The sequence below is a fragment of the Tachyglossus aculeatus genome, chromosome 9, assembly GCF_015852505.1.
Source record: "Tachyglossus aculeatus isolate mTacAcu1 chromosome 9, mTacAcu1.pri, whole genome shotgun sequence".
Taxonomy (NCBI): domain Eukaryota; kingdom Metazoa; phylum Chordata; class Mammalia; order Monotremata; family Tachyglossidae; genus Tachyglossus; species Tachyglossus aculeatus.
This window is the reverse complement of record NC_052074.1, coordinates 27,593,581-27,614,768: the sequence shown is the minus strand read 5'-3', so window position 1 is coordinate 27,614,768 and position 21,188 is coordinate 27,593,581. Positions and strand designations below refer to the sequence as shown.

The window sequence follows — 21,188 nt, the reverse complement described above, 5'->3', positions numbered from 1 at the left end:
ATTTCCTTCATACATCATAGAAGCATGCTACATCCAAAGTATTTTGTGGGGTGGAAGCATCTTTCATATATATATATATATAATGTGATATATATATCACATTGTGCCTGGATCCATTGAATTGCTTTGCAGTGTTTCAGGTAAGGTTTTAACCCACTGAAATATTTTTGTTCTTTAAAAAAAGGTTTTAGGGACCAAAGTCAACATAATCATTATGCTAAGGAATGTTTAAAGGTCCAAATAACATTAAATAATAAATATTTTTAAAGCTATATGACCATCCATGATAGCAAATAATTTTAGATTTTACACACATTCATAATTTAAAAAAAATAAACAAAATAACCACAGAGCCAAATACAAATACTATCTATACCATTATGGCTATAATACGATATTGTCGTTTTCATTTTTGCATAAAAAAGTGGATAGTTTGGTTTAGGGGTGTTTGAGCTTGAGGGAGAGGGGTTTGGTTAATTATACAAAGGCAAAAAAATTCACACAAAAGCAAAACAAGATCAGTTCTTTGAGGAGTAATTCTTTTAAAGTAGAAAAAGCAGTGAACCGAAAAGTTCAATTGTTTATCTGCAGTAAGGCTTAAATAAAAATTTGGAACAGCTTTTCTGAATGAATTATTTCTTAATGGAAGCACTCAATCTACATTTTCTTTTTCTGGGCACCCACACAAGTTATTTGAACTGGGCTGGAAAGTGCGCTGCCCCGACACATTGCATAGCTGCAACTGTACCTATAACCATTTAGGAGGTGTCAAATGTTTGTGATGAGTTGTGTTGCTTTTTTCTCCTGATTCTTGGCATCCAACTCTTTGAATTGGCACATGATATGGTTATTTCCGACAACAGTCTGAACAACAACAAAATAGAACAAAATACCTTTTTTCCATCTGTTTGTTTCCGCGTAAAGTAGATTTAAAATATCAAGCAAGGCGAATTGTTCCAAAGACCAAAAATGTGCTTGGATCCACATAATGAGAGACCTGATTGTGGCTGTCAAGGCCTTTCTCTTCCCAGAATCTACTCTCTTAGCAGTTGCACATAGCATGACTTAGTGAGTGACAATCTATAAAACAGGCACTTTGTAGATAGCTGATCAATATATATTAGATTTTTTTTTTTTGGTTTGTTTGGTTCAAAGGCAATGGGCCACTGCTGAGGAATTTCAATACGGCCGCCAAACAGACTCATCCATTCTGCCACTAGAATTCAAAACAGTAGGGGAGCTGCTGTGGCTTCCATCGGCATCAACGCCATCATTCTGGTTAGGCAAATTGGGGTTTAATAGCGTACTGCCGTTGGAGGTGGTGGTGCAGGGAGGAAGCATTCTGGAGGGAGAGCGGTCTCCCCCTGGCACCATGGGGAACTGGTATGATCCTGATGAAGTGCCATAGTAGAGATATGGAGTGCTGCTGGTCTGGAATGGTCCACTTTGATTTTGGGAAGAGCCTGGGTAAGGCGGTGGCAAGTAGGTATGGTAGTGAGTGGTTGCTGACATACCGAGGGACATGCCTGAGGTGACGGGCGGTGTATAAGTAAAGGTAGCTGGATAGTGCATTCGTGGGTTGGAGAAGCGGCTCTCAGTGAGGGATGAAATGCTTGTGAACTGCCTGGGGTCTGAAAAAGGGCCCAGTTCTGAAGCACCTAAAAAATTATAACAAAAGACGGGGGAAAATCTGTAAATATTGATTACAATGAATGATTTTTTCAGAGAGCGAGAGAGAGAGAGAGAGAGAGAGAGAGAGAGAGAGAGAGAGAGAGAAAAGGAAAAACCTTAGCTTCCCAAAAAGGTTCCCCAAACTATTAATGAGATTGCCCATGCCCACTTTCAAGTGAACAGGATGTTTTCCAGTCCCACATCATTTAGACATAAGCTCCTTCATTCCAAAGAATCCCAAAGCGCTTTGTAAATCCATAATGTACCTATGTTAGCGTGTAAACGCCAATATTTTCTGCTCATATATTGGGAGAGAATATCAAGAGATTCAAATTGAGACCCATGAAATAGCTGCTTACACTGAAATGACTTAGTTTGTATTAGTCCAGTGAGGAAGGGCATTTAACAGGACTGGACCTTGGTCACCTCTATTAACATCAAATGCCAACCTGACCCCTTCACTGAACCAAGTTAAATTAGGAGCCACCCCCTGCCCTGCTAACAAATTCCCAGCAGGCAATGCTAGGTAATTTGAAGTTGCTTACAGGAAAGAGGCAGAATGAACCTAAAGGAATCCTTCAGAGCCTTCCATGAAGAAGTTCCAATCACAAACTAACAAATGGATTTTGAAGGTAAAGGACAGTTTAGTCTTTGAGGGCCCATTTCATTCTATGATCTAGTACCACACTTAATGGACCAGCAGATGAGTGACAAAGGAAACTGGGAATTTTGTGATAGAGACAACTCATTCTGTGCAACCGTTAGAGAAACAAGACACTACACCTCACTTTGTACCCATCTGATCACCAAAACCACAAATTGGCTTCAGATTACTGCTGATTTTTGAAGATAGTGTTGTCTCCCCCTGTAGACATCAAGCTCCTTGTGGGCATGGATTGCATCTGCCAACTTTCTTGTACTGTACATTCCCAAGTGCTTAGTATGATGCTCTGCATGCAGTAAGTGCTCAACAAATACCACTGATTGATTTCTGACCCAAGCTGGATTTGAACCAGATATCTGGAGGCAAAGAATTGTCATCTTAAAATGTAATGTAGTTCTGACCTTTAAAGCAAACTGCATGCCTCTCACTATACAGTCTTTGCTAGCTACTTAGAAAGCAAAGGTAAAGGGCATTTTATTAAGAAGTTAACTTTTGCTTTCAAAGGTCATGACAACTTATTTTTTAAACTCATGGATGTTTCTTAGATTTGGTGCTTGCTGCATTTCATTAGCTCATTCACACTTGAAAGATTCAAAGCAAGCTTTTTTATATTACTTAGTGCCCCCCAAATCCAAAAAAATTGTGTATAATCATACAAGAATATAAGAAAAGTACTTCTGTTTCTTTTGGACAGTTGGAAAAGTCCAGATTAGTTATGTAAAGACATCAATAAGTACGAGTTTTCTCTCACATTTTAGTTTCCTCCTATATTCAGATGCTTATATAGAATTTTAAGGCTATCCAAAATGTTCAAAACTTCTGTCATTTAGACTGAGCGCCTTAAAGGCAGGAGTTGCACATATTCTATTTTCCCTAGAGCTCAGAGTACTCGGTTCTCTTAGTATCTTAACAAATAATTACGATGAAAATGATTTTTATCTGTTAAAAAAGAGAATGGAGGCTCATGCCTTTCAAACACCACCAAACAACCCAAGGACACAACTCAGTAACCGTCCCTGAGAAGGATGATTAAGCAAAGCTGAACATATCAAACCTCTCGTTTCTTATACCTCTGACAATTCAGCTCATGTAAACCAGTCACACAAAAATTTATAAAGAATTTCAGCACCCTGACTCTCTGCCGCCTTGAAGTGAAATGCAACTGGTTGATGTCAGAGGAAGGGGAAGTCCAAGAGGGTGAAGGGAAAGAGGAGACTTTCAGGATGAGTACTGGTCTGAGATGGCTCTACTTCCTTTGTATGGAGCAGGAATGCTTGGACAGGTAGGGAAGACATCAAGAGCAAAGCTCCCCACCACTGGCATAAAGTGACTGGCTACCCCACACTGGGTAGGACTGGCCCCACATTTGTCCCTCTTTTCCCCCATCCCAGAAAATACAAAATTTTTAGAGAGCTGTTGGAACTGCCCAAAAGTCCTGTTTTCTGCCATAGCGGTGACAGAAGCCATGTCATGGTGTCAAAGAGCCTGGTACTCAGATACAGGAACAAGTAACAAAAGTGAAACAGCAGCTGACATAGCTCCCATGGCCACCACCACCTCCACCTCTTCATCTGGTTTCCCCCTCCTTCCCAATTTCAGTCTCCCCTTCCCTAGTGGGCTGCAAGCAGAATGACCATGTGCCTCAACTCCAGGAATGGGATTAAGCAGCAGGGTGGGCAATGACAAATACAATGGTGTTGGCGGTGGCCATGTTGCCTGCTATTTCTCTTCACTTTTCTGCTCTGTCCCCTACCATCTAAACAATTGCAGAAAGTATATCCCCTTGGGGAATGCATTTTCTGTGAGTGTATGTTTAAGTTGTGGTTTATCACTCTGCCTATTGTTGGTCTCATATTTTCAACCTACCTCTCATTGTTTTCCTCCCCTGGTAAGCCTGTCTGTCTCTGTCTGTCTGTCTGTCTCTCTCCTTCTCTCTCCATCTCTCCAACTCTCCCTTTCCCTTATTCTCTCTCACCCTGTCTCTCAGTAAGTCCATGTGTGTACCCATGGATCTCTTCTCACTCATTGTGTGTGTGTAAGTCTTTCTTAAGTTTTCACCCTCTCTCCCTTCAGGTCTAGAATACAGGCCCAGTCCTGTGGAAGTCCCACTCCTGACCCACTTTGCGCTCCAGAAAATCAGACCATTTTTCCCCACCGGTTCTTGCTCTAGACACACTTCCAACACCACAGACCAGGTGGGGACAAGGTACTGCCATTTTAAGCAGATTTTAATACAAAATCCCGGCACTGCCACTTGTCTGCTGTGTGACCTCGGGGAAGTCACTTCACTTCTCTATGTGCTTCAGTTACCTCATCTGTAAAATGGAAATTGAGACTCAGCCCCACATGGGTCAAGTGACTGTATCCAACTCGATTTGCTTTTAGCCATCCCAGCACTTAGTACAGTGCCTGGCACATAGTAAGTGCTCAACAAATAACATTATTATTGTTATTATTACTATTACCCACATCCCCTCCTCTGATTCAGCCAGAAAAAGGAAATTCTACTCAGGGTCTTCTACTTCCCTCTACTAATTGCTTTCTTTGCCCCTTCCTGTCCTATTTCCAATTTCCAAGTCGCTCAGGAAAATGAACCATGCTTCAGCTCTACAGAAAACCTGTTAAAATTCTAGAAAGAATGGGGATAATTTACCAGTTGCTTTGATAGAAAGACTCTCTTATTCCAAACTGAAAAAAGGAGTCACCAGGAGTGGAAGTATACTCTCCACCCTCCACTCTGATTTGCTTATGCCTAAAGTTTCACAATGGAGGCAATAAGCATAAACCACGGTTGCTCTTCGGACAAAAGAAAATGTTCTCATAGACTCTGAGTGAACTCAGTGAGTGGCCCAGCCAGGGGCACTAGGTAAGTTGAAAAAAGAGAACCAAAGCTCATGCCTCTACAGGCCTCCATTTCATAGTTTGGATCATGCTTAAAAAAAAAAAAATCTGAACAGCCCTGGCAACTAAAATAAAAAATGAAGCTTCAATGTAATGTCAGTCCTCTTTGGTGAAGCCTGGGGTTCACATAGATACAGACTTCTTTTCTTTTATTTCCCAAAGAATACTGCCCTTGTGGGTTCACATTTAAAATAAGAACAATTAAAATTCCATGTGGTTCCATTTATTTTGATGCAGAAGCATAATTAAAACCCTATACTTGGGAACCTGCCAGCGAATTCTAAGATGGTTTTGCGTTGGCCCTTTATATTTCTTTGTTCCCTTTTTTACCTGCTACTATTTTGCTGGTGTTTTTACAACCAATCGTGTGTCAGGGTCATTGTTCTTCCTGGTTTATAGATGATGGCTAATGCCACTTGACATTCATTTTTCAATTAATGAGTTCTGGTTGCGGTTTATAGAAAATAATGCCACAAATTTCCTCCAGGTTTACAGCACTTTAACCAATCATTTCCAATTATTATACTCTGTAATGTACCGGGGATTAACTCCTTGTAGGTGCAGCAAGAAGATGTGGACTTTAAAAGGATTATAGGATAATTTTATAACTTACAAACAATGCAATTTGCTTAGTCAGTTTAGAAGCAGTGTGGCTTAATGGTTAGAACAAGGGGTGGGAGTCAGAAGGACCTGGGGTCTAATCTCCATTTGTCTGCTGTGGGATCTTGGGCAAATCACTTAACTTCTCTATGCCTCAGTTACCTCATCTGTAAAATGAGGACTAAGTCTGAAAGCCCCATGTGAGACATAGACTTTGTCCAACCTAAACAGCTTGTATCTATCCAGGGCTTAGTACAGTGCCTGACACACAGTAAGTGCTTAGTAAATACCATTAAAAGAAAAAGTGATTGTTATTTTTACCAAAATATGTCTTCTAGGTGAGGGATTTTTAACAATTGGCTGTATTGCGGCCTAGAAAGAACCATACCTTAGGTGCAGTCTAAGGTGTGCTAAATCAAACGAAAAGCTTCCCTGTGCCAATACTCGGTATATTTATGATTACTCACAGGAGCAGAGTCTTTAATTATATTTGCTTTTATTGCCTGTTGCTGCTTCAGTATTTCCAATCACTGGGCTTTGCACTTGAGCTCCAAAACTTCCTTCCTGTTCTATTCCTGCCACTAGAACATCTCTGTGTTATTTTAGTCATAATAGTTTGACTCACTCTTCTCTCACAACACTGACTACTTTAAAGCTCTGCCTTCCTATTTTTTTTTCACCAAGTGAGGCTCCACAGCAGTAAGATGGCCCAAAGGCACCTATGAACCTGTCCTACTTAATACTGTTGTGGAAATGAGAAACAGTGTGGCCTAGTTTCCTTGTGGATAGAGAACAGGTAAGAAGGACCCGCGTTCTAATCTCGGCCTCACCACTCATCTACTGTGTAACCTTGGGTAAGTCACTCAACTTTTCTGAGCCTCAGGTACCTCATCTGTAAAATGGAGATTAAGTCTGTGAGCCCCACTTGGGACATGGACTGTGTTCAACCTGATTAGCTTGTATTTACCTTGGTGCTCAGAACAGTACCTGGCACATCGCAAGCATTTAACAGATACTGCTACATGTGTGTTTGTACACATGTTGATGAGATTTGGGGAAACAAAGAAAAGCAGAAAGGAAAGACTTGAAATGAAAAGGAATCCACTTTGACCCTTCTCTCTTATCCTTGCTCTTTGGGCCCTTCAGGTATTTAGTGCCTATGCAAGCAATTTTTTAAAAATCCAGAATGTTTTTCAAGTTCCTTCTGTTCATCTGCCTGGCTGGGAGCCAGGCCAGCCAGAGATAGAGAAAGAGAGTCTTGTTTCCGGTGTAGTTAACAAAAGTAGCAAAGGTACAAGCTGCGGAATGTTAACTGCATCTTTTGCTTCACTGAGGTGTTAACTCTCAAGCCTAAATGGTTTGAATGTTGTTAAACACAGGAGACTAGCAAAGCTCAAGTGGAAGTTGAGCACTTTTTTAACACTCTTCAAAGCCATTACAATCTCTTCTTAACCATGGCTACCACAGACACATGTTGCCTACGGATCTGCTCTGAGCAATTACACATTTTATTGTGACACACTGGAGTTCTTAAGTTTTTTAGGTTTCTCTTGAAAAAAAAACAAAGAATATTCTCCTTTGCCCACAATGCTTTTACTGTTTCTTCTCTTCAGTCTCCACATCACTGTTCTAGTCACCCCGTTATTTTTCTTCAAACAATCTCCTTTCCCGATGTCCTTGACTCTCTAGATCCCTACTTTTTTCTCTTCACTGTACCAAGAGAAGAGAAAAAACAGTGCGGCATATCTTCCCAGTAGAGACGATTGCCCACTCTACAGAAAAAGAGAAAACTCACGGGATGGGAAGAAAAGACATGAAACAACTCAAATGCAAAGTGAATTCAATGTACAATATAATGTACTGTAAATGAAGCTAATGTACTGTGCAAACATATGTCATTTCATGTTGAAAATAATTCCCGTTATTTGTGCTTCATGACAACTTTGTTTCCAAGGAACTCTAAGGGCTTTATAGGTATGATGACACTCTCAACTCACCTTCCTAACACTGCTGCAAGGTACATGGAGGAGCTCACAATGAGCAAGCAGAGAGTCCATACTGGCCGATACTGACCCAATGGTAAACATGGATGGATGAATCAGATCTGGCCCTTCTTTTCCAGAATCCTATTCAGTGCAAGGCAATCATTGGCATTTCTGGTCTAAACTGTCTTGACTAGCCCTGGATCTAAACTCCCTGTTTGCCTCAATTTTTGCCCATTGACAGTAGCTCTACAATTAGAGCATGACCACCAATTAGAAGAAACAGGTGGAGGAAAGAGCCTCCCTTACATTTATGATTAATAATAGTAAATGCAGATCAAGCGTTGGGATTTTTATGGTATTTGTTAGTGCTTACTATGTGCCAGGCACTGTACCAAGCACTGGGGTAGATACAAGTTGATCATGTTGGACACAGTCCCTGTCCCACAGTCTTAATCACCATTTTACAGATGAGGTAATTGAGGCACAGAGAAGTGAGGTGACTTGCCCAAGGTCCCACAGCAGGCAAGTGGCAGAGCCAGGATTAGAACCCAGGTCCTTCTAACACTCTGGCCCGCCCTCTATCCATTAGGCCATAATGCTTCTTGCCAAGCATTGGCAACTGGGAAGCTAAGAAAATGGAGACAAATGGGTGAGGCACATAGGCAGGGTGAATGGAAAAATGAGGTAATCTGCTGGTTGTGCTAGGCACTGGAAGGATTCATTGGGTCCTTTTCATTAAAGAGACAGCAAACACCTCCTTTTAGGATCAGCACTGACCCAAAGCCACAGATCTGTGGCTTTGCAAGTACGTGCAAGTGCATGATCCACAAAGAAAATCAGCTCGATTCATGCAGCAATTTTCTACCACACTGGTCCAGAATCCTTAAACCAGAACCATTTCACCCACTACCAGAAAAAAAAAAGCATCCTCTGGAGAGGAAGGATATCTGCTTAACAAGGCTGAGAAAAGGTACCCTGAGTGAAAGAAGGTAGGGGATTGAGAACATCACAAACAACCCAGAAACAGCTTAAGCAGGCAACATCTCAGAAGCTGTTGCACTGTGAAACAGCTTCCCCCAAATCTCAGTTTAAAACACTTTACCGAACAAGACTTTTGAGTGAATTCATCCACTCTTCCCCTCACACTCACACACAAAAAAAACTGTTATGTAAAAGTGTTGGACTTGGGAGTTTCCATCAATTTCCCTCTTTTTTCAGTCATTTTCCACCTGGAACTCTCAAGAGCTTTAGTGACTTTTCCTTGAGGGTGATTAAGCTGTTGACATTGTGTATATGGAGAAACTTGTGGTGTGGCACAGAAGTGTTATTCTAAATGTATAGATGGGACTCCAAAACAAGAATCCCGGTCTAATCCGGGGGAAAAATAAAATAATAAAAACGTTAGTATAACAGCCTCCGGATTTTCGCAAAAGAAAAAATGTGCCTCTACTATCCAGTATAAATATTTGTTTCCAATGTTGTCATGAATTGTACTTTTCCACTGCATGCTCACAAATGCTCAAAGACCATCTGATCCTCCTACAGTTAAGAAAGTATGTTGGACTGGATGTAGCGAGAACTTTGGCTATTATCAATAGCTTCAACCTTTCCTTAAACTCAAGCGATATTTTAGGATCCTGTTTTCAGAAAAAAGGAAATGCATTATTCAGGGAGAGAAGGTGGCAAATAGAAGAGCGAGCGAGAGAAAAAAAACGAGAATGAAAGAATCGGGGGGAGAGGAAGAAGGAGAGTTTTCTTTTTTTTGCCGGTCCGTGATTAAGAACTTTTAAAAAACCAGGAAGGGTTGATATTCTTTGAAACCAGATCCACTGTCGGACGGAAGCCAGCACCCAGGACACCATGTCTTTTGGAAGAGGCCACCCACAGTGCCACAGCGGACACGTGACTGCTCTGTCACATCCTGAAGCCATTTCCAGCCTCTGCACAAGTTTGTACTCTCATTTAGGAGGGGATAGGATATATTGGGAACACACATATGGAAACACTTTCAGGGAATCAGTTTCCATGAAATTCATAATGAGCCAAGTGGCTTCAGATGTGGTTGCGTGCCTCAGATTAGCCAAAAAAAAAAAAAAAGAAAAAGAAAAAAAAAGACAAATCCACCCTTTCAGCCCTTATTTCAGTTCTACAAAAATTAAAAACCACTAATGACTTATGGCTACCAAAACACAGAGCCACAAAAAGGGAGAACAGAAAGAAATGGGAGAAAGAAGGAGAACCATTCCCTCTCAAGATTTGTGAATCTTAATATCAATTTGCTTATGATAAATCAGGACATGACTTTCTCAACACAGCATCTACCTCCAGTGGCATAAACTGCTTTTTCTGCAGTCACAGCAAAGAAGGAAGAAGAAATAAGTCGAGGGGTGGAGGATAGAGAACTGACTGCCTATTTGATAACATGTGTGGTCAATTAAGATCATTTTCAAAATTACAGCTAAATGATAAATTGTTGCTCAAGTAAATCTCTCAAGAAAGGCTATACTCAGAAGGGACATCCTGATGTTTTCCTGTGGCCTGTGTTAGTTGTAACTGGGACCATATTAAAAGCAGAAATTTATGAGCTGGTTGAGATGTTACATATTACATGCCAAAGTCAAGCTGATGAGAAGGCATATGTCCTGTGGGCAGCAAAAATGTGGTTACAATGGCAAGAGACCTAAGGCTCCGAAGCCAGCATGAACCTACTGCTTAGAGTTGTCTTGGCTGAAGGTGGCAGGGTGATGATGGGGGAGAAATCTGGGACTGAAGATGGCTTAATACACAGTGCTTTAAATTTTCATACCACTTTAGAAATATTCACTGTTGCCTCCTCTCACTATCCCTCAGAGGTAGAAAATTGTTGCATGATTTAGTTCAGGCAGCCGTAAGTTGTGGATGGTGTGCTCAACCAATGTGGATCCTCACTTTGAACATGATTTTCTGAAACCCCCTGGCTAAATCATGTAATCTTTCCCTGTCTGAGGTTTACTTCCCATAAGTATCAGTACCAAAACGTGTCATAGGGGTCTTCTGGTTTATGAATGTGTTTAGTGAATCCAAGGTGCTTCAATGGCAAAGCATTTTCATTGCCTCCATGAGGATAAGAAAAGCCAATCAGGCAAAGATCTAAAAAGACTGACCCCCAAACCCTAGAATCAGCTTGAGGAGAATTTAAAACTAGCTGTTTCCTCTCTATCCTCTTTACTCTCCCTGCTACTGGGACTCAGGTGTGTGTGGGGGGCTAATAATAACAATAATAATCTTATGGTACTTGATGAGCACTTACTATGTGCCAAGAAATGTCATAACTGCTGGGGTAAAGTTAATTATGTTGGTCACAGTCCCTGTCCCACATGGGGCTCACACTCTTAATCCCCATTTTACAGATGTGGTAACTGAGGCCCAGAGAAGTGAAGTGACTTGCCCAAGGTCATATAGCAGACAAGTGGCAGAGCTGGGATTGGGACCCAGGTCCATCTGACTTTCGGGCCCTTGCTCTATCCACTAAGCTACGCTGGGTGAGTGGGGAGGGTCAGAAGATGCAGACAGGACATTAGAACACCAATGCCTTCTTGACCAAAGACACAAGCCACCAAACAGCAAAGCCAAGGGAGGGGAGGGAAAGCGACATATTCAGCAGTGACTAAACTGAGTGACACCCTGCATTAATCACAACAGCACTGGCCATAGAACAGGTTGGTGACAACACAGGACTTGGTTTGATAGACAGTAAGGGATATAGAAAAAAAAGCAACTGGCTTTCCACACAATCAGCGTGCCCCTTCGGCATGATCCAGTAAAATCGGCCACCTTTAATTTTACCAGCATATTGTTACACTTTGTCTTTTTACTAAAAGCTTGCGAGTGAAATGATGGGAGAGAAATCCACATTCAGCCACTGTGGATCCTCGCTTTGAACATGATTTTCTGAAAACCCCTGGCTAAATCATGTAATCTTTCCCTGTCTGTCAAAGGTGATTCTCTTCATTGTTAGAACCATATAAGAATATCTTGGTACAGCTCTGAGTCGGAGATCTTTGTGAAATGCCCATCTAGTGAAGTGCACTAGAGAGCTGTTCCTCAGACGTTCTGAGAGTTTTTTTCCACTCAGCTCGGCACAGAAAATTAACTCAAAACTTCTGCACGAGGACAGGGTCTCTCAGAGTTTGATTTGGCTTCACTTTCAAAGAGTTGTCTGTATATTTTAGAATATGTAGAATTTCCCTTTGATTGAAAACTTTCTTTTTAACAATAGACAAGAGATGATTTCTCTTCTGAGTGATTTAAACAAAAACAAACACATCTTGGTTACACAGGGCTTTGTTCTCAAAGTGGTTTTCGGAGAGAAATCAAATCCTACAGATTGTTAACCATTTGCCAAAAACCTTCAAGCAGATGGACCCAAATAGTGAAACTTCCCATGTTGCACTGGATCGGCAAGTACTACAGAAAAAATGAAAAAAAGGCACCTCTTTTCCCTACTCTACCCTCTGCACCAGCATCCACACATCTTTAATGTCTATTTCTGGTAAAATACTAGGGTTAGATCTCAAAAATATGCACTCTTAGTATCTGCTTGGGACCGTTTCAAAGTCCTCACGTTTTTCCAAGTCCTGCAGGCCCCTGCCTCCCCAGTGTAAACAGACATACATCATTGTGTATCAAGGTAACTGAATACAGCTACTGTTTTTTAAGACATTGAAAAAAAAAACAGGCAGGAGAAGAGCTGAAACAGCTCCTGGCAAAAAACAGGTGGTTAGTGAATTTTACGGAAATGTATCCACACTTCGGGCCAAGTGGTCTGCTGTGGGACAAGACACACAGCAGCAGCTTCGAAAGTGCAAAGAAAATGCTTCCCGCCAGCACTGTTTTTCTCCATTTGATGATGATGAGAATGGAGTGACTTCCCCTCCCTAAGAGCCACAACTGCTTGTAGCTTTTGCTCTCCCAAGAGAGGTTTTCACCATTCCACAGCAGATTCACTTCATTTTAATCCTGAATACTGGTCTTCTGGGTCAGGGGGGGAGAGAGGAGAGGGTGGGTCACAGAAAGAAGAAGAAAGAAGTTCTCCTCCCTCCTAAGTGCTACTCCATCCACCTATGCTTCAGACCCCATTCCCTTTTATCTTATGAAATCTCTCGCCCCTTCCCTCCTCCCCTCCTTAACTTCCATCTTCAACCGCTCACTCTCCACTGGTTCCTTCCCCTCTGCCTTCAAACATGTCCACGTCTCTCCCATCCTAAAAAAACCGTCTCTTGACCCCACCCCCTCTTATAGTTATCGCCCTATCTCCCTCCTATCATTCCTTTCCAAACTCCTAGAATGAGTCATCTACACCCGCTGCCTCGAATTCCTCAAAGCCAACTATCTCCTTGACCCCCTCCAATCTTGCTTCCGTCCTCTACACTGCACCAAAACTGCCCTCTCAAAGGTCACCAATGACCTCCTTCTTGCCAAATCCAACGGCTCCTACTCTATCCTAATCCTCCTCGACCTCTCAGCTGCCTTCGACACTGTGGACTACTCCCTTCTCCTCAATACACTATCCAACCTTGGCTTCACGGACTCCGTCCTCTCCTGATTCTCCTCTTATCTCTCCGGCCGTTCATTCTCAGTCTCTTTTGCGAGCTCCGCCTCCCCCTCCCATCCCCTTATTGTAGGGGTTCCTCAAGGGTCAGTTCTTAGTCCCCTTCTGTTCTCTGTCTACACTCACTCCCTTGGTGAACTCATTTGCTCCCACGGCTTCAACTATCATCTCTAACTGATGACACCCAAATTTACATCTCTACCCCTGCTCTCTCTCCCTCCCTTCAGGCGCATGTCTCCTCCAGCCTTCAGGACATCTCCATCTGGATGCCTGCCACCTAAAACTCACTATGTCCAAGACTGAACTCCTTATCTTCTCTCCCAAACTCTGCCCTCTCCCTGACTTTCCCGTCACTGTGGATGGCACTACCATCCTTCCCGTTTCACAAGCCCACAACCTTGGTGTCATCCTTGACTCCGCTCTCTCGTTCACCCCTCACATCCAATCCATCACCAAAACCTGCCGGTCTCACCTCCACAACATCGCCAAGGTCTGCCCTTTCCTCTCCATCCAAATCACTATCCTGCTGGTTCAATCTCTCATCCTATCCCGACTGTATTACTGCATCAACCTCCTCTCTGATCTCCCATCCTCCTGTCTCTCCCCACTTCAGTCTATACTTCACGCTGCTGCCCGGATCATCTTTGTGCAGAAATGCTCTGGGCATGTTACTCCCCTCCTCAAAAATCTCCAGTGGCTGCCTGTCAAACTACACACCAAGCAAAAACTCCTCACTCTCAGCTTCAAGGCTCTCCATCACCTCGCCCCCTCCTACCTCACCTCCTTTCTCTCCTTCTACAGCCCAGCCTGCACCCTCCACTCCTCTGCCACTAACCTCACTGTACCTCATTCTCGCTTGTCCCACTGTCAACCCCCAGCCCATGTCCTCCCCCTGGCCTGGAATGCCCTCCCCCCACACATCCGCCAAGCTAGCTCTCTTCCTCCCTTCAAAGCCCTACTGAGAGCTCACCTCCTCCAAGAGGCCTTCCCAGACTGAGCCCCCTTTTCCCTCTCCCCCTCCCCATCCCCCCAGCCCTGCCTCCTTCCCCTCCCCACAGCACCTGTATATATGTTTGTACAGATTTATTACTTTGTTTTACTTGTATATATTTACTATTCTATTTTGTTAATGATGTGCATTTACCTTTAATTCTATTTATTCTGATGACTTGACATCTGTCCCCATGTTTTGTTTTGTTGTCTGTCTCCCCCTTCTAGACTGCGAGCCCGTTGTTGGGTAGGGGCCGTCTCTATATGTCGCCAGCTTGTACTTTCCAAGTGCTTAGTACAATGCTCTGCACATAGTAAGTGCTCAATAAATAAGATTGAATGAATGGGTTTTTTTCTCATTCTAGTTCAGACCTCGAATGTAATTAGTCCAGCAACAAGAAAAACATGGTGTGTTAGTTCAGGTGGTGTCACCACTCAATGAAGTAATCATTAGTAAATGAAAACAAAACCAGAGCAGCAAACAACAAACATGACAGTAAAGACACCCTTTGTGTGCCCACACTGGTTGGCATGGGGATTCTCATCTTGATCTTTGCAGCCATACACATGTAGACAAACCTCACTATAAGTCGATGGCAATTTCTATAATTATCAATTAAGAAAACCTTATACCGAATTTATATGTCTTCCCAAGAGCTCTGAATAGCTAACGGACATTAGACAGTCTTGACTGCTGCAATGCATCCTCAAGTGACCAGTCTACACTGCTACTTCTTGACTACGAGGGTTTCCAGGAGTTCAAACAAGACACCGAAAGTCAACAAGCTCTTTCACTCACTTGCAGTGCAATTCTGAAACCACCATTTTATCTTTTTTGTGTCTATGCTTACCCATCTAAAGCTGGGTGGAGAGTCCCTTCCCATTACTTTATGGAAAGAATCACATGGTCCACCCAGAAAAGAAACCAGATTTGCAAAAAGTACAAGCTTGAAGAGTCTTGAAGACATTTTGCCATTCCATCCCTTAAAATAACAGGCAATAACAACTGACTTCACCTTACTACAGGAGCCAAAAGAAAATGCAGCACCACCTAGCTAAATCGTTCCTCGGTAAACTTAGCCAAGTGGAAAGCTGTGAATGCACTGGGGTGGTATTCCTTATTAATCTCCTTTAGGTCTTTAGTTTCTTCTAGCCAATTGTTGGCACATTGGCCTTTCTTCCTTTTTGGATTTGAGGAGTGCTTATATTTTTTCCAAAATTATTTTACATCAATGATCTCATTTTATACTCAAAATATCCCTGTGAGTTAGAAAAGAAGATGTTATTATCCTCTCCTACGTGACCTCTCTGATCTCCTACTACAACCAACCCTGCACACTTTGCTCCTCTAATTCCAACCTACTCACTGTGCCTCAATCTTACCTATCTCACCACCAATCCCTTGCCCACGACTTCCCTCTGATCTGGAATTCCCTCCCCTTTCATAAATGACAGACCACCACTCACCCCACCTTCAAAGCCTTATTAAAATTACACCTCCTCCTAGAAGTCTTCCTGATTCCATTTCCCCTAGTCTCTCTCGCTTCTGCACTGCTTATGCACTTGGATCTGTATCTTTAAGTACCTGATATTCATCCCACCCTCAGCCCCACAGCACTAATATATGCATCTGCAATTTATTTTAATGTCTGTTTCCCCTTCTAAAATATAAGCTCCTTGTAGGCAGGGAACTGTCTACCAACTTGATTGTTTTGTTCTCTCCCAAGTGCTTAGCGCAGTGCTCTACAAACAGTTAACCACTCGATAAATACCATCTATTACCTGATTGACCCCAATTTTCAGATGAAGAAAGTGAGAGATGAAATGATTTCCCCAAGGTCACAAATCAGATCAGTCGCAGAGCTGGGACTAGAACCCCTTAGTCCCAGCCACATCCTATTCCCACTATACCACACTGCTTCCCCACCTTTCCGTTTTCCTTGTATATTTTTAAGAATACATGCTTCCACTAAAGTCAAGTTTGTCATCTTTTGGAGATTTTCCTTGTCTCACTGAGAAATCCTTCATCCTTAAGAACATGTGATTTTAAGAACTCACGCATGTAGAAAGGAAAATTTCTTGAAGAAGATTGGTTTAAAAATTCCGGAGCTGGCTTCCTCCCTCCCTTTTTCTAAATGGACACTTATTTGAGGGATTTATGGCATCATAAATCCATCAAATCTGATCCATCAAAATTTGGCCCATCAAATCTGACCAAAGGTTTAAATCCCCTCATCAGACAGAAGGGCAGTCAGATTGAACCTCTTCAAAAGGGCTAACTAGCCTTGGACCATTTGGCTAAAATTATATTTTAGAAGAATTGACCTTATAGCCCCCATCTTTGGTTCTTCTGACTCAAGAATAACATATTCATTCATTCATTCAATAGTATTTATTGAGTGCTTACTGTGTGCAGAGCACTGTACTAAGCACTTTGGAGAGTACAATACAAAAATAGTCACATTCCCCACCCACAACGAAGCCTCATATCAATGCTCCGCTGAGAAGATATCGTCTTCATGTTGAATCTAATGTTCACTCTATGTAGTGCCACCAACTTCTCTCCTGACCCTCTTTGCTCTTAATTCTTAACTTTTCCATCTATGCCTCCTTCTCCCACACACTTAAACTTTGCACCTCATCCATAGAACAAGCCCTAATCTTTTTCCTAGGGAAGTTACAGATGAAGCTCAGTGAGTGTAATTCTTCTGAGCTTCTGAGCAATTTTAACTTTTTTATGGTATTTGTTAAGCACTTTCTATGTGCCAGGCACTGTACTAAGCACTATAGTAGATACAAACTAATCAGGTTGGACCCAGTCCCTGTCCCACATAGGGCTCACAATTTTACTTCCCATTTTACAGATGAGGCAACTGAGGCGTATAAAAGTGAAGTGACTTGCTCAAGGCCACACGGCAGTCAAGTGACAGAGTCAGAATTAGAACCCAGGTCCTTCTGACTCTCAGGCTCATGCTCTATCCACTAGGCCATGCTGTTTCTCTTAGACTTGTTCTTCTTATACAGAGACAATTGTTACTCAATTTACTCACATAATTTTTTCCAAGGCATGATTTCCCTTTCCCCAGATTTTTGAGGAGGAAATAAAAGGTTATTTTTGTAAGCGGTAATTACAGCAATGACAAGGTAGGAAGAAGAGAAGGGTCAGAAGGTACACATGCTATGAGTACGGGCTTTAGGGGTTACAAAAAAGCAAGAGAATTATGTGAGTAAATGTGGTCATCCAGTATCCAATATACTGGGCAAGTGTAAATGATATTTCCTCCTACTGTTGAGACACTGAAGAAGATTCTTTCCATACCCATAAGGTTGCTGCCTGACTGTTGATTTCTTCAGGGCTTTTCCAGACCTTCTGATGTCACTGTCCCTTTTGGTATATTGTGTTCATGATGCACCAGCAGTTGATATTGGCCAAAGCAACCAAAGGCTCAGTTCACTGTCTTTTTCCAAACTTGTCAATGAGTCACCCTTGGTGACTCCCTTTCTGTCTCATGACAGCATTAAAGTTCACTTGAACAGTACCTTGGTATATGTTAGTTGACCTTTTGAAAAGTCTATCTTCCACTTCCTCATAAAATCCCTCATTTCTTCAACTTTGGTCTCTTGTGCTGGGCTGTTGAACTATTTCTAACAATTTCCAGTATCTCTATTCTTGGAGAAATGATATCACAGCTTTCTACCAGAGGCACTGCATCCTTCTTCAAAATAGATCAATCATCTCCTGGTCTGTCTCTGTTCTCTACCTAGGAATAGTTGCCGAAGAATTGTAATTTGGGGCTTTATCCAGCTCTCCCATTTGACATTTCTACATATATCTATGTGTCTGCTTGTCTACTTCCATAGTGCTTTACCATAAAGAACTGAGGTATTTTGGTAAAACCATACTTAACTGTTTTTAACTTTCTCCTCCTACTATGTGCCTTCTCAGGCTCAGTAGAAAGAGCCTGGGCTTTGGAGTCAGAGGTCGTGGGTTCGAATCCAAACTCTGCCGCTTGTCAGCTGTGTGACTTTGGGAAAGTCACTTCACTTCTCTGGGCCTCAGTTACTTCATCTGGAAAATGGGGATGAAGACTGTGAGCCCCATGGGGGACAACCTGATCACCTTGTAACCTCCCCAGCGCTTAGAACAGTGCTTTGCACATAGTAAGTGCTTAATAAATGCCATTATTATTATTATTATTATTATTATTATTCTCACTGCCTTCTCTAGTTTTCCTCTGGCTCAACTCATTCTCCCTTCCTCAAATTCTAATTAAATGACCCTCATCCTGTTCAATCAGTTAGCCCCTGGATTGAGGTGGCAGAGGAGAAGTGCTCTGCGTATAGTAAGCGCTCAATAAATACCACTTATGGGTTGACTGATTGATAGGTGAGGGACTAGCAAACATTAGGAGGAGCGTGAGCATGTAGAGAGTGCTGAGAGGCAGCATGGCCTAGTGGAAGGAGCACGGGCTTGGGAGTCAGGAGGATCTGGGTTCTAAACCCAGCTCCACCACTTGCCTGCTGTGTGACCGTGGGCAAATCACTTCACTTCTCTGGGCCTCAGTTCCCTCAGCTGTAAAATGCAGATTAAGACTGTGGGACAGGGACTGTGTCTGACCCGATTAACTTCTATTTACCCCAGCGCTTAGTACAGTGCCCAGTACATAGTCAGTGCTTTATAAATGCCACTATTATTAGTATTATTATTATTGCGGCACAGGAAGAGAGCCAAGATAGTGATCAAGAATGTACCATGAGCTGGGTTCCCAAAGCAGTTCTAGAACAGTTCGGCCAGTGATATACCATTACACTTTAGCTCTGTGGAATCAGTCTCCTTGACCTTCGGGCTTTCAAAAATCTGAGCTGCTGATTCATTCAAATTCTGTTTACAAGAGTGACAACTCAATGGGTGAATTGCTCACTGGACCCTAATAGTGGACGGTTGTCTAATTTGATTACCCTCCTTGTTTCCTTTTAAAAACATTGGGTTACTATGGTTCCAGTGGTTTCCAGTTTTGTGCACCTCTGCTCCTTTGGGAGCCAGTCCAAATGGGAAGTCTACATACCAGAGTACCCATAGAATGGCCTTCTTCATGTTACTTTTGGCCCAGGTCTGAAATAGGAAGTACAAGAAAAATCTGCCTTATGTCCTTGAAAGGTTTGGAAGTCAAGTGGCTCAAACACTGAGGATCATTCGGGTAAAAAGCTAAGCAGCTGTGACCCTATTACAGCTGTACCTGCCTTCTGAGCCTCAAAACGTGAACACGTTGTTTTACTGACTTCACAAATACTCCCTGATTGATCCCTACCACACTTCTCTAAGTATTATCCCCATTTTAAATACAGGAAAATGCAGCCTAACTATCAAAGTCACCCAGTTTTTCTGGTAAGCATAAGAAACTGGGTTCAAAGTTGTATGGCAACTGGATCTTTAGGAGAGAAGGCCAGAAGGTGTGAGCAGGATGGAGGGGCGGGGGAAGGGAAAAAAGGAATGGAAATGGAGAGAAGAAAAGAGACAGAGACATTGGAAAAAGGAGAGAAGGGGGAGAAGGATACTTGGGAGAGAAAAAAGAAAACACACTATCACTTCTCCTTGCAGTGGTGGCAGCAGCACTGGCTGAACTTCCCATCAGCGACCAGGCTGTTAGGGCCATGACCACTTCCTGCTGGGTGGGGCATGTGTCTTTACCCCAAAGTGGGCTGGTATAGCTAGCAATCAATCAATCAATCAATGGTACTTATTGAGTGCTTATTATGTGCACTGCACTGTACTAAGCACTTGGGAGAGTACAACAGAGACAGCAGAGAAGCAGCGTGGCTCAGTGGAAAGAGCACGGGCTTGGGAGACAGAGGTCATGGGTTCTAATCCCAGCTCCGCCACATGTCTGCTGTGTGACCTTGGGCAAGTCACTTAGCTTCTCTGAGCCTCAGTTACCTCATCTGTAAAATGGGGATTAAGGCTGTGAGCCCCACGTGGGACAACCTGATCACCTTGTATCCCCCCAGTGCTTAGAATAGTGCTTGGCACATAATAAGCACTTAACAAATGCCATCATTATTACAACACAACAGAATCAGCAGACACATTCCCTGCCTATAAAGAGCTTACAGTTTAGAGCAATGACTCACCCAGGAAGAAGTTAGGGTGGCCCCAGCAGCTACCACAGCTGAACTAGCTCATCTTGGCACTGTGTATAATAATAATACTACTAATAATAATTGTGGTATTTGTTTTAAGCGCTTACTATGTGTCAGGCACTGTTCTAAGTGCTGGGGTGGATACCAGCAAATCGGGTTGGACACAGTACCTGTCCCACGTGGGGCTCAGAATCTTAACTCCCATTTTACAGATGAGGTAACTGAAGCCCCGAAATGTGAAGTGACTTGCTCAAGGTCACCCAGCAGATACGTGGCAGAGGCTGGATTAGAACCCAGAGCCTTCAGACTCTCAGGCCTATGCTCTATCTCCAGGCCAGGCTGCTTCTCCAGCAGCGTGGAGCATACGACAGTCTGTAGCACGGCTGGAACACGTCCTTTCAGCTGCACCAGAACTCTCCCGCCCAGGATAGGATAGTTCAGCCACAGTGGTGGTGGAGGAGTAACGCGGGCATCAAAAGAATCTTCAAGTCTCCACCTCAAAGGCATGTGGATGCTGCTTCATCCCCAATCTGACACCAAGAAGTCCTTTATGTAGGAAGCAAAGAAATTGGTGGTCTTTGAAAAAAGTTTTTTGGAGGTTTTTCCAAGCCAGTTTTGCCAGACAGCTTCCTGAAAGTAGGTTACTGGG

General features: G+C 42.7%; 1 protein-coding gene across 2 annotated transcripts in view; it reads right to left on the bottom strand.

Annotated features, from left to right (window-relative positions):
• Positions 1–1,139: 1,139 nt before the first annotated feature.
• The window catches only part of RUNX2 (RUNX family transcription factor 2), a 136,519-nt gene continuing 116,470 nt past the window's right edge, over positions 1,140–21,188 (bottom strand). For both annotated transcript variants that reach the window (XM_038750980.1, XM_038750981.1), the window contains one exon: positions 1,140–1,658. In XM_038750980.1, coding sequence (XP_038606908.1) covers positions 1,180–1,658 — 479 coding nt within the window. In that variant the 3' untranslated portion in view covers positions 1,140–1,179. The remainder of the gene's footprint in view (positions 1,659–21,188) is intronic.